At 41.7% G+C, this 13,563-nt stretch overlaps 2 protein-coding genes across 6 annotated transcripts in view; one reads left to right on the top strand and one right to left on the bottom strand.

Moving 5' to 3' along the window:
• Positions 1–3,648, top strand: part of USP34 (ubiquitin specific peptidase 34) — a 232,132-nt gene extending 228,484 nt beyond the window's left edge. For all 4 annotated transcript variants that reach the window (XM_082851536.1, XM_082851535.1, XM_082851537.1 and 1 more), the window contains 4 exons: positions 146–286; positions 390–533; positions 1,440–1,599; positions 1,781–3,648. In XM_082851536.1, the coding sequence (XP_082707662.1) occupies positions 146–286; positions 390–533; positions 1,440–1,599; positions 1,781–2,388 (1,053 nt within the window). In that variant the 3' untranslated portion in view covers positions 2,389–3,648. The remainder of the gene's footprint in view (positions 1–145; positions 287–389; positions 534–1,439; positions 1,600–1,780) is intronic.
• A 27-nt stretch (positions 3,649–3,675) lies between these two features.
• LOC309969675 (activator of 90 kDa heat shock protein ATPase homolog 2) overlaps positions 3,676–13,563 on the bottom strand; it is a 29,024-nt gene continuing 19,136 nt past the window's right edge. Inside the window, exons 3-9 of one of the 2 annotated variants that reach the window (XM_082851540.1) lie at positions 8,982–9,067; positions 7,020–7,134; positions 5,855–5,943; positions 5,055–5,171; positions 4,541–4,642; positions 3,995–4,046; positions 3,676–3,855 (exon numbers count right to left, since the gene is read on the bottom strand). In XM_082851540.1, the coding sequence (XP_082707666.1) occupies positions 3,683–3,855; positions 3,995–4,046; positions 4,541–4,642; positions 5,055–5,171; positions 5,855–5,943; positions 7,020–7,134; positions 8,982–9,067 (734 nt within the window). In that variant the 3' untranslated portion in view covers positions 3,676–3,682. The remainder of the gene's footprint in view (positions 3,856–3,994; positions 4,047–4,540; positions 4,643–5,054; positions 5,172–5,854; positions 5,944–7,019; positions 7,135–8,981; positions 9,068–13,563) is intronic. The other variant, XM_082851541.1, reaches the window with a different exon arrangement.

Genomic DNA, 13,563 nt, shown 5'->3' with positions numbered 1-13,563 from the left:
CGCAAGCTGCAGCCAAAAAAAAAAAAAAAATGTGGCTTTTCCGGTAGGATGTTAAATGACTTTGGACGTATATCACGAGCAGTGTATTTAAGATTTGCAGTTATTTCAGTGCTCAACCAATCAGTGCTTCTTTTCCCCACTTCAGTCGGCTATGTCAAAAAACTGCATCAAGCTTTTGTGTGAAGATCCAGTTTTTGCAGAATATATAAAATGTATCCTAATGGATGAAAGAACTTTCCTGAACAACAACATTGTCTACACATTCATGACACACTTTCTTCTAAAGGTATGTCACAAGTTGGAAACTCAGCGTGTTACTTCCAGTTAGTTAGTGATTGTGCTTTCATTGTGTTGGTCTTTTGGAGATGTTTCTTAATCATCTTTTTCAGGTTCAAGGTCAGGTGTTTTCTGAAGCAAACTGTGCCAATTTGATCAGCACCCTTATTACAAACTTGATAAATCAGTATCAGAACCTGCAGTCTGATTTCACCAACAGAGTTGAAATTTCCAAAGCAAGTGCTGCTTTAAATGGGGTAAGAACTATGGAAGTCATGTGCTTCAGAACTTTCCTTAAATCAACTCTAAATTTGGCCTTCGTATGATTTTACTGTATACATAACTTTATTATTCAAACTCTGGAAGTCACATATGATGAAAAAAACTAACCAAATAAAAATGTGCTCACTCTGCCTTTTATGTATGTAGCACACACTTTGTTACCTTAGAAGACATGAGCTAATATCATTAAATGCTAAGGGCAGTGACCACTAAGGGGAGACATTCCCTTTATCTCTACTTTCTCACATTTTTTGAAATGTTACCTGTGATGTTTCTGTTAGTGCCTGCGACTCATAAGTAACTGAAAGTCAGATTAGTAATCTGAATGTAAAGCCAGTTAAAACTAGGGAATTGGTTGCCTTCTATAGACGCCCACGAAAGCCATGTCATGGAATTATGAAACACCCTGGAAACATGTGCTTGCACACGTCCAGCAGCAGCCTCCCAAGTAACAAAATGCTTAGATGCCAGAACGGATTACAGAGCTAAGTGAGGAAGACCTTATGACATCCACCAGAAACCAAGTAAAACTGACTCCTAGATTAATGAGGCCTAAATTTCTCATGGATCATTCAGGGTTTGCTTTTTAAATTCCTGTGTAATTCCCCCCCCCCCCCCCGCCCTTCCATTTTCAGAAAACACTATTTCGGTCTTCAGTCAGACTTAATTAGTGGTGTGGTGCATAAAATAATGGTATTAGTCACCTAGAACCAATGAAATATAAATAGTATCATAACACTGGCTTTCTAGTTTTAACATTCTTCTGACGATACCAGAGGAACCAGGATGGATTCCCGGAAAAGTAAACATGTGCATTTAAACTGTTAACGGTTGTAATGCTGGCTTTGGAATTTGAAGTGTTCCTATCTGGATTTCTGTAGGACTTGCGGGCACTTGCTTTGCTCCTGTCGGTACACACTCCCAAACAATTAAACCCAGCTCTAATTCCTACTCTGCAAGAGCTTTTAAGCAAATGCAGGACTTGTCTGCAGCAGAGAAACTCACTCCAAGAGCAAGAAGCCAAAGAAAGAAAAACTAAAGGTTAGCTTTATGGGCTAATAAAATATTGACTTTAGGGTGGGAGAAGGGAAGAATATTGACTTTACAATAGCTGTGTAAGCCTCCTGAATATAAATGCTAAAAACCAGAATTTCCACAACCACCCCCAGTATGATCTTAATGACTCCTTTCAGAGAATTTGTTTTGATGTTCCTTTTCACAGATGATGAAGGGGCAACTCCTGTTAAAAGAAGGCGCGTTAGCAGTGACGAGGAGCACACTGTAGACAGCTGCATCAGTGACGTGAAAACAGACACCAGGGAGGTCCTGACCCCAACTAGCACTTCAGACAATGAGACAAGAGACTCCTCAATTATCGACCCAGGAACTGAGCAAGATCTTCCTTCCCCTGAAAATAGTTCTGTTAAAGAATACCGAATGGAAGTTCCATCTTCGTTTTCAGAAGACACGTCAAATATCAGGTCACAGCATGCAGAAGAACAGTCCACCAACGTTAGATTTGAAGACTGTAAAGAATTCAAAGACCTCCACTGTTCCAAGGATTCTAACCTTGCTGAGGAAGAGTCCGAGTTCCCTTCGACTTCTCTCTCTGCAGTTCTGTCTGACTTAGCTGATTTGAGAAGCTGTGACAGTCAAGCTTTGCCCTCCCAGGACCCTGAGGCTGCTTTATCACTCAGTTGTGGCCATTCCAGAGGACTCTTTAGTCACATGCAGCAGCACGACATTTTAGATACCCTGTGTAGGACCATTGAATCTACAATCCATGTGGTCACGAGGATATCTGGCAAAGGAAACCAAGCTGCTTCTTGACATTAGATGTAGCATGTCTACTTTTAAGGTCACCCCTCACCCCCAATGCTGTTTGTATAAGTTTTGCTTATTTCTGTTTTTGTGCTTCAGTTCGTCCAGTGCTCTCTGCTTGAATGGCAAGATAGATTTATAGGCTTAATTCTTGGTCAGGCAGAACTTCAGATGAAACAATTTGCATCTTCAGTATACTTTCTAAAGGGCAATCAGATAATGAATATGTTTTATGTAATTAAGAGTTCACTGTAGTGGCTTTCATTTAATATGGCTGTCTGGGAGGGACAGGGTTCCCTGGCCCTGTACAATGTAATTTAAACTTAACAGCATTTTTACTGTGTATAATATGGTGTCCTCTGTGCCAGTTTTGTACCTTATAAGAGAGGCAGATTGCCTCCGATCGCTGTGGTTCTTATTATCAAAATTAAGTTTACTTGTATACGGAACAACCACAAGAAATTTGATTCTGTAAAGAATCCTCTTTAGCTGTGGCCTGGCAGTATATAAATGGTGCTTTATTTAACAGAATACCTGTGGAGGAAATAAAGCACACTTGATGTAAAAATAATTGTTTTATTTTTATTGACATGACTGATTGCTATTCTGTGCACTTAATTAAACTGATTGTGATGACTTTTTATTTGTTTACATACCTTGCTTCAAGTCTTCTCAGATGAAAGTAATGAGAAAACTGAATGGGGGAACATACTTACTTATCCATTATATTCTATTTCATTAGAAGCATAGTGGCAGTCCAAAGAGTACCTTTTTCCATAGACTTTTCAATCCTCACCACCCTGAAGTGCGTAACTGCTGCAGGGAGAAGCATAACAATACAGCCAACTCGCCCTCACTTCAGCATGCTTCTAAATGCAACATGCCACTGTTTCACTACCTAAGAGCTACACACCTTAAAAACCCTTAAGTAAAATAAAGGAATAGTATTAACATGCCATTTATTTTTTGTCTTCCTGAACTAAAATTACAGCTAAAACAGCAAGCTTGCTAGGACGAGCTTTAGCTTGGGACACTTCAACTATCTGTGCTCAGGGACTCAATCTATTCCCAGAGGAGCATCTATGGGAGGTAAAATACCTAATTTCACATTGCTTGCTTTAACTCAGTGCAGAGTCTAGTCATATAAAGATTCAAACAATGCTTTCAAATGTAAGTTCATGGATTTCATTCAATATAAATTAAGAGTATTTGTTTTCTTTTTTTAAAGGAATGACAGAGGGAAGAGGTAAACGTTACACTTTTTCTGCTTACAAAATGTAATGCCCTTATAAAATCTTCTAACTCAACCATTTAGGGTGATCAGCTGCAGTAAACCTTGTATTTCTTCAAAATGCTGCTTCTGCCAACAGAATTTCATGTTCTCTTCTTCACAGACAGGAACTCCTTTACAGTCCAATTGTAATTCCGTCTGCCCTAGAGTAGGCACAAAATTCAGTGCAACTATTGCGTAGTGTTCTGGAAGAAAAAAAGGATAGCTTATTACTGCATTATGAAAAGAAAAATTTATCCATACAGTACCACTATTTGATTTTCATAGTGGGGGGGGGGAAACCGAGTGTTTTTGGACTTAAAACAAAAGGTGCTAATAACATACCTTCTGGCCAGTTCCTACATCTCCATTTCATGACGATCTTTTTATTTGTTAACTGAAAACAAAGGGGAAATTCCACTGAAAAAGCCCCTATGTACAAGAAGTAATCAGTGAACAACGTACACTCCCATCTTCCAGTTTATATGCCAGCACCATTGAGAATTCATCGTCCCTAGTGCCAAAATGTAACGGCAGTAACATCAAGGACAGAAGCGTGACAACCAATGCAGAGCTGATGTCAACGGCAAGGCAACTGACATTTGGCAACACACACCCTAGTGGCAGAAACCTGAAACTTCTAGACCAAGAGTTGGGAGAAATTATACTTGTGTCTTCTAAAATCATAAACATTGCACAATTACTGTGAAACTAAAGCTTCAGCTTTTAGTATATATAACATTTATTTTCCCTGTAACCAACTTTATAAAGTGGTCAAGTTTCTGTGAACTCAGATAAAAACCAAAGCACATTTAAAAAAGGCATGAATAAAGCAATATTAACAGAAGTCAGTCCCAGCTTAACTTTCCTTGAACCTATAAGATTACTTACCAATTCTACATATTCACCAGTGATGTTCCCATCAAACATTTGGAATTTCCTTCCCTTTTCAGCTTCTAATACAGCAGGAGATTTGGAAAATTTTTGCACCAACTAACCAAGCAAAACATACAATAGACATGTTATTCCGGCATATGCTACCATGTTTTTAACCTAAATGTAAAGTACTAATATAAGCTACTGTGGTTTGTGTTTGTTTAATTGTGAATACATAGCTTTTAATTATAGCATTCTCTTTCTCTCCCTGTCTTTCAGAGGAAGAAAGCTCAGTAAACTGCTCCAAACCCCTCAATGCTGATAAATTCCCCCCAAATGCCCATCATTTACCCCCCTCAAATCTTTAGGATAACTTCCCTGCCTCAAGCTATCCTAAAGATTTCTAGATCTCTTCAATCAGAAAAACACGGCCATGCAGGAAACCATGAACCAGCTTCAGTTCTTAGTGGTGTAGGTGTATTTTCTCCCAATGTCAGCATTTCAGATCCTGGCTTGAGATGTGACTTACATCTTTCACAGTGAAGATTCTGTACAGCTGCTCAATAGCTGTGTCAAACAGTTCCGTCATGTGCAGTGCCACAGTAGGAATCCTTACGCCCAGCTCCACTGGAGAGGAGGCCTGAATCTCAAAAGAAAAGATTCCAAAGCATAATTATTAGCATGACAAGAGATTCAAAAAATTCAGTCTTCCAGTCTTAGTAAAACACCAATATGTCCCCAACACTATCCCTTCCACTAAAAGCCTTTTTAGCACCACCAATCCTACCTAGTCTTTATTTTGGAAACGGTTCAGTGCTCCTTAGCTCTGTTCCACTCCCAGGCTATGGCTTCACAGCCCAAATCCTACTTGGATATGTAAATATGACCCAGGGAGCATAAAGATAAGCAGGTGAAAGATACCAACCAGCACTTAAGGCCAAAGGGTGTCAATTCCCCATCACCAGATTCCAAGAACAGGATCTAAAACCTCCCAATCCTCCAAATGTCTGGAGAGAAGTTTCTTCCATCGTGGTATGTGACCTCAAAGTCACGTGCTGTTATTGTTGCCTACCGAAACAACACTGCCTTTACAACAGTCTTGAACTAAATTCAATATTTATTCCACAAAAAGGATCCCTTCCATCAAGGATGAAAGTCTCATTTCATCATTTCCCCCAAAATGGCAAGGGATGCAAGGGTGGATTAACTGGCCCATCTCAATATCCTTCATAGTTCTCCATCATCACAAGGCTGTTTAGAGCTTTGAAGCCCTCTCATTAAGCACTTCCTTTCTCCCCCTCCCTACATGTCTGCCACCAGAGATCATACCTGCAAGGTAGTCTCACTCAGTTTCCTTTTAACAGTCAATTCCTGGGTTGCCATAGCTTTGGTTGGTAAAATCATTCCCATTGTAAATTCTACAAAGAAAACGTATGAGAAATGGTTTTAATAAAGAACTTTTTACTTTTCAGCACAAATACTAAGGCAGAAAACTGAAAATAAGATATAAGAATATAAAGGAACTGATATTTGTAAAAAGAATTCCTATAGTGTTTTGAGAATTTCAAGACCATTCTGTATTTTTTACATATAAAACTAATCATTAACCTGAGTTCCATGGCAACAAATGCCTTTTATCCTTTTCTTTTTATCAAATGCCTCACTTTTATCTAGTTCTTGATAAAATAGCATAATTTCCAAAGGCTGTTTTCCAAAAAGCTCCATTTTATACACCTAACTACTAATAGCTTTATGGCCTTCACTTACTGTCAAAGCCAGACACTTGGCTTATTGCTTCACCATCACTTCACAAAGCTTGGCCTCACAGTATTCAAGCCTGTGGGCCAGCAGCGTGTGTGATCTCGTAGGAAAAGTGTAAACCCCAAACCCATCTATGTCAATGCCTAGATACTCAGCAGAGTCCAAGGATGAGGTGCAGACATACATGCCCTGCTGGCTATTTTACCTGGCAGGTAACTTCTCTAATTTAGGGAAGAAGACAATAACCTCAATTCCACACAGTGAAAGGATTAAATAAGTCTCAACTACACCTGTAATACCTGCAGTCACTTTCATTCACTCATTCAACAAAAATTAAGCACCTACTACATGCCAGGCATTGTGCTAGATGCTGGAGATATAGCAGTGAACAAGACAGGCTCCTTCCATGCTTCATGGAGCTTACAGTCTAGCAGAGAAGGCAGACATTAAACAAATAATTATAAAAACAACTGATAAAATAATTATCATTCCAGAAAACTCAACAATTCTGTAGGCAAAATGGTTCACGCTGTGTAAAATACTGATAATCACTAATTATGGTCTAACTCATAACTAGCTCTCAACCTCCAGACTACAATTTATCCTGCAGCATACAGAATTGTTTTTAGAGCTTTGGAAATCAGCCTAACCTGGGAATCCAGACCACAGTGCAGAGCATTATTTGGGTAAATGGAAAAGGGACCCTCTAGTTCACAAGGGATGCCTTCTTTACCCGTCTTAAGTGCCTTCAGGTAATCTCCAAGGGCTTCCCTGACCTTGGCGGTGCCTGCAGTTTTCATAAGATCCTTCAGTATATTCCCATCTCCTTTCTTTTTACTCACGTTCACCTACAAATCAGAAAAATACAAACCTAAGAAAAATCTGGTTTGACATAATCTTATAATACTGGGACATATGGATGAGGGAACTGTGATGGTGAGGAAAGGGAAAGAAGTGGATGTAAGAGATGTGACAGGTTTTCTTCATATAGTTTGAGAAGATGTAAGGGATTTTTAATCAAGGGTCCATTGACCTGGTTGGTGGCCAAATCTTGAACGGACTTCGTAGAATGTAAACCCCCCAATTTGCGTACGTTTTATGTATATATATATTATATCGATGATGTAGTCCATGGCTTTCACAGGGTCTAGAAATGCGCTGTCTAGTATGGTAGCCGCTTAGCCACATGTGGCTACTGAGCACTTGCAATGCGGCTGGTATGATGTGAGATGTGCTGTAAGTGTAAAATAATATACACCAGACTTTGAAGACTTAGTACCAAAAAAGAATGTAAAATAACCTCATTAATAACTTTGATACTAATTACATGTTAAAATGATATTTTTACATTTTGGGTAAAATAAAAAATATTAAAACTAATTTCATCTGTTTCTTTTAAATTTTTTAACATGGCTGCTAGAAAATTTTAAGTTCCTTATGTGGCTTGCATTATATTTCTGTTGAACAGCGCTCATCTAGAACCCCAAAGCCAGTGTAATTAGGAAAACCAAGTTCCCAATACCCTGGTCTTGGGCTACATTTTTTTGTCAGGGAGGAGAGTTGGGAAAGGGAGAGGAGGAGGGAGAGGAAAGAAAAGAGGGAAGGATGGAAGGAATGGACAGGAGGAGAGAGGGGGAGACAGGGAGAGGGAAGCGTCAAAATGCTGCTCTGGGGATGCCTCTGTAGTAGTCTCAGAAGGAAGAGGTGTTGGTTTGAAATATCTAGCGTCCCTGTGATTCGGTTGAGTTGGGCCTGCTCCCAGGCCCCAGTTCTAACCTGAAGAGTTTGTTCTGTAATACTATTGTACCACAGGCTGAATCTAAAAGACCAGTTTAATATGCTGCTGAAACACTTCTCAGCTGATGGATCTGAATACAGCAAAGTGAAATCACAGCCCGAGGGCAACAACCACACAGCTGAAGGTATGTCCGAGACAGCCCCACTTTTACAGCCTTTTATAACCTTTAAGAAAGGCAACTCATAGTGGCTCAGCGTAACTTAGTTTTTATATCTTGAAGGCCTTCACACTGAATACGTTCACAAATCAAAAAAGACCCTGTATCAAACTATCTTCATTTGGCAAATACAGCTGCTGTACAAATGGTCTCGCCCCAAAACCAAGCTTTTGGCTGAAAGAGGGCACTAACTGTAAACCAAGCATGGGAGTTACACAGGCTCTATCTCCCAAGACAACCGGAAGAGCCAGTCAAAAGCAACACACACTAATTTACTAAAACACGTGGTATAACCAAGGGAGATCACAGCAAAAAGCTGAGAATTTTCACTATTGAAGGGAAAGAGCAACGATGCAGAGGAGAAGCAGCAAAATCACATTCACCAAGCTGTGCAAAATACCTGAGCACTTTCCAGTATGTACACTGTCATGTGTATCTGAAAGGTGAATTAACCCAGTGTCACAGATGAGGAGGCCACGGACGGTGCAGTCACCTGCCTGGGCCCGACTCCTGGTCCACAGGGGTCTAGGGCCTCCCCAGTGTGCTCTTCCTCCTGCACCAGTCTCCCACCCCACGCTGCGCCCAGGTACAGCTATCCTCCTCGGCAAACGAGCCCTCACTGCTCACCAAAACTACCGCACAAGCACCACACAGTCCGATTAACAGTTTTTCAAATGCCCAACATGTCTAACAGAAACTTGATTTAAAAAAAAAAAAAGAAACTCCATCAGATACCTCACCTCAGTGTCATCTACTTCATTTTCTTCAGACAGGTTGGGTATTTCAATCAACCCCTTGTGCTTCGCACCAGATTCTTTAATTATACCTAAAATGAGCAAAATACGTTCCTCAATTACAAAGTAACAGCCAGTTTACGTACACCTGCCCTGCCTAACTGAACGGCCCACCCTCCTCACAGGGCACCGCCACCGTGGGGACGAGGCAGGCCAAGCCTTCCCCACCACACACGCGCCCAAACCAACCCTGCTCCCCTGGCCTACATCACAGGTAAGCACCCTACGAAGGCAGGGGTAAGAACCTGGCAAGTAAAGTGCACACACGACCAGGGGCCACAGGGAAGCACGGGGCTGGAGTAAACGGCTCTGTTAACCAATGTTTCTTCTTTCATCCCCCAATATTCTTTACCAAGTCAAAGCAGGATAAAGGGCTGTCTTGAAGAGGAGTCACAACAGGAGGGACAGGAAGGCAAAAAGGGACAATGAGTTCTCATCACAGAAAGAGTGAGGGGAGGCAGGTGTGGCCTGGGGAAGTTTGTGTGGACTCTATGCAGCTGGTTTCTTTCAAGACCAGAGTGTTGACTTCAATGACGACATCAAGATGGTGACAGGTTATTCCCGACTTCAGTCCCCCTCACAAAAAAGACCAACTAGCTGCTATCCATGGACAAGACACCACTGTGAAAATCCCAAAACCCAGAGGTGAGGCTGAACACTCTCCTGGACCAGAGGCAGAAAAGGACTGCATTAGAAGGGTATGAGGAGTGGTTTAACACTCTGACCAAACTGCCCCTCCGCCAGGCCAACACAGAACCACACTGAGAGGGCCCCACTGCAGTTTTTCCAGTAGGAAAAGAGGGCAGAAGGTGGACATGCAGGTCCCCGGCACTGTTGGATGCTTCCTGGGAGGGCCACTGGGGTCTCGACTCATGGAGACCACTGGGAATCAGATAGGGATGGAGAAGGGGGGCAGGGCTTTCAGCAACCAGTGCTCAGATCTGGATGGGTCATGCTCCTGTTTGCAGCAGTGCATGAGCAGAACTCAGCTGGCAAATTCTGCCTGATCTGGGTCCCCAGGCAACAGGCCAAAGCCAGCTGTGGAGCCCATTCTACCGCCCTACAAATTCATAGCTCCACTCAACTGCTGAGTGTAGCTTCCCATCCAGGAAGCCCAACCAGAGAACGTGGGCAGCCTTGGAGCCCATCCAAACAGCCCCACTTGGGCAGGGAGCCAAGCCAGCAGCCCTGCCCAACTGTTGAGCATAGCCTCTGGCCCTGTGTAACCAAGGGGCCTGAACAGTGACCCGAAGCAGCCTCGGAACCCAGCCTACAGCCCTGCCCAACTGCTTAACACAGCTTGTGGCCTTGTCCAGACGAAGAGCCCAGCAGAGCCCCCACCCCGCAGAGAACAGTCTCTAGCCTCCCCACCTGCGGGATACAGCTGGAAGCCCCTCATGACCAGACAGCGCAGCCTGCAACCTTGTTCAACAGCTGAGCACACTCAGCATCCTACGGATGCTGAAGCCAGGCCTGCAGACCTGCCCGACTTCAAGGCGCAATCTGTGTCCCCCACCTGGTCACAGAACACAGCCTGAGGCAAGGTCCTACCATGAAACCCTGCCTGCAGCCCTGCCTGAACACAGAGTCCAGCCAGCAGCACCAGCTGGTCGGGGAGCATAGCCTGAGACCCCCCTCAACCTGCAGCAATGGCAGAGCCCAGTCCATAGCCCTGCCCAATCAGAGTCCAACCAGTGGTGCCACCCTGCCAGGGAACACAGCCAGTGTTCCACAGACTGGAACCAAGGGTAACTGCAGAGCCCAGCTAATGGCCCCATGTAACCATGGAGCACAGCCAGCAACCCTGCCTAGTCAGGGAGCCCACTCAGCAGCCCTGCTTAAACATGGAGCCCAGTCGACTCACCCAACCACAAAGCCCAGCTACTGGGATTCCCCTATCCTGACCTCAGAGCACACTCAACTGGAGAGCCTGACAGCAAGCCCCGCCTGCCCATGGACACTACTAGTTGACACATCCAATAACCCAAGTTGAATGGTGAAGGTTTTTCCCTGCCAAAGCAAACCTGTAAAACATGGAAGAAGAGACCACTTACTTATACACACACATACCAGTGCAAGGAATCAAGGCTCAAGAAAAATCAGGTAAGCATGACACCACCAAAAGAATCAAATAAAGCTCTAACAACTGATGCAAAGAAATGGAGATGTATGAACTATATGACCAGGAATTCAGAATAAACCTCTCAAAGAATGTAGTGAACTATAAGAACACACAGACAACTAAATGAAATTAGGAAAATAATGCATGAACAAAATAAGTTCAAAAAAGAAACAGAAATCATTAAAAAAAAACAAAGCCAGCAAAATTCCTGGAGCTAAAGAATACAATGACTATACTGAAGAATTCAATAGAGAGCTTCAACAGCTAACCTGACCTAGTAGAAGTAAACAGTTAGTAAACTAGAAGATGGGTTATTTGAAATTGTCCAGTCAGAGAAACAAAAAAGAAAAAGTAATGAAAAAGAGTGAAGAAACAATATGGATCTCATGTGATACCATCAAATGAAATAACACATGCATTATGGAAGTCCCAGAAGGAGAAGAGAAAGGGACAGAAAGTCTATTTAAAACAATAATGGTTGAAAACTTCCCAAACCTGAGAAGAGAAATGGACATCCAGATTCATAAGGCCCAAAGGACCTCCAAATAGGTTGAACTCAAAAAAGGCTGCACCAAGACACATTACAGTTAAATTGTCAAAAATCAAAAACAAAAAGAATTTTGAAAGCAGCAAGAGAAAAGCAACTCTTCACATACAAGGGAGCTTCATAAGGCTACAGGTGGATTTCTCAACAGAAACTTGACAGGCCAGCAGTGGGATGATATACTCAAAATACTGAAAGCAACAATATGTCATCCAAGAATACTATACCCAGCAAAGCTCTCCTTCAGAAGTAAAAGAGAGATAGAGACTTGCCCAAACAAACAAAACCTGAGGGGGCTCAATGTCATTAAACCTGCCTTATAAGAAATGCTAAAGGACATTCTTCAAGCTGAAATAAAAGGATGCTAGTTAGCATCATAAAAACATATGAATGTGTAAAACTCACTGGTAATGGTAAATATACAAAGTCAGATGATCTAATATTGCAATGGTGGTGTGTAATTCTCTTACAACTCTACATTAAAAGTTAAAAAACAAATGAATTTAAAATAACCATAACTATGAGAATTTGTTATTGGATACACAATGTAAAAATATGTAAACTGTAACATAATAACCTAAAATGTGAGGGGGGAAGAAGTATAAATTTCTGTATGCTATCAAATTTAAGTTATCAGTTTAAATAGGGTGTTATAAATATATTTTATATACACCTCAGGTTAACCACAAAGGAAAAACCACAAAAGATTATGATAAAGGAGTCAAAGCATACCAGCACAAAAAAGCAGCAAATGACTAAAGAGCTGGCAAGAGAGGAAGCAAAGAAGATAGGATCTACAAAACAGTTAGGAAAGAATTAATAAATGGCAATAGTAAGTCCTTACCTATCAATAGTCACTTTAAATATAAATGGATTAAATTCTCCAATCAAAAGGCACAGAATGCCTGACTAGATGAAAAAAAAAAACAAGATCCAACAACATGCTGCCTACAAGAGACTCATTTTAGCTTTAAGGATACACATAAACTGAGAGTAGGGGGATGGAAAAGATACTTCAAGGAAATATTAACCAAAAGAAAGTAGGAGTAGCTATACTTAGACAAATAACACTTTAAGCTAAAAATGGTCAAAACAAACAAAGAAAGTCATTATATAATGCTAAAGGTGTCAATTCATCAAGATATAATAATTGTAAATATTTATGCACCTAATACTGCAGCACCTAAATATATAAAGCAATTACTTAGAAAACTTATAAGGAGAAATAAACAGCAATACAATAATAGCTGGGGACTTTAATGCCCTACTCTCAACAATGGATATATCATCCAGAGAGAAAACCAATAGGGAAATATCAGATCTGAACAACACTATACATGAAATAGACCTAACAAACATATACTGAACATTCCATCAAAGAGCAACAGAATGCATTTTTCTCAAGCACCCACAGAACATTTTCTAGGATAAATCATAAGTTAGGCCACAAAACAGGTCTCAACAAATTCAAAATGATGGTAATTATAGTAAGCATCTTTTCCAACCACAAATGGTATTAAACTAGAAATCAGTAACAGAAAGAAAGCTGGAAAGTTCACAAATACATGGAAATTAAAATACTCCTGGGCTTCCCTGGTGGCACAGTGGTTGAGAGTCCGCCTGCCGATGCAGGGGACACGGGTTCGTGCCTCGGTCCGGGAAGATCCCACATGCCGCGGAGCGGCTGGGCCCGTGAGCCATGGCCACTGAGCCTGCGCGTCCGGAGCCTGTTGCTCCGCAACGGGAGAGGCCACAACAGTGAGAGGCCCGCGTACCGCAAAAAAAAAAAAAGGGCTTCCCTGGTGGCGCAGTGGTTGAGAGTCCACCTGCTGATGCAGGGGACACAGGTTCATGCCCCGGTC

Source organism: Leucopleurus acutus, assembly GCF_964270905.1.
Source record: "Leucopleurus acutus genome assembly, chromosome: 12".
In the NCBI taxonomy this organism is placed as follows: domain Eukaryota; kingdom Metazoa; phylum Chordata; class Mammalia; order Artiodactyla; family Delphinidae; genus Leucopleurus; species Leucopleurus acutus.
This window is presented reverse-complemented; position numbering and strand designations above follow the sequence as displayed.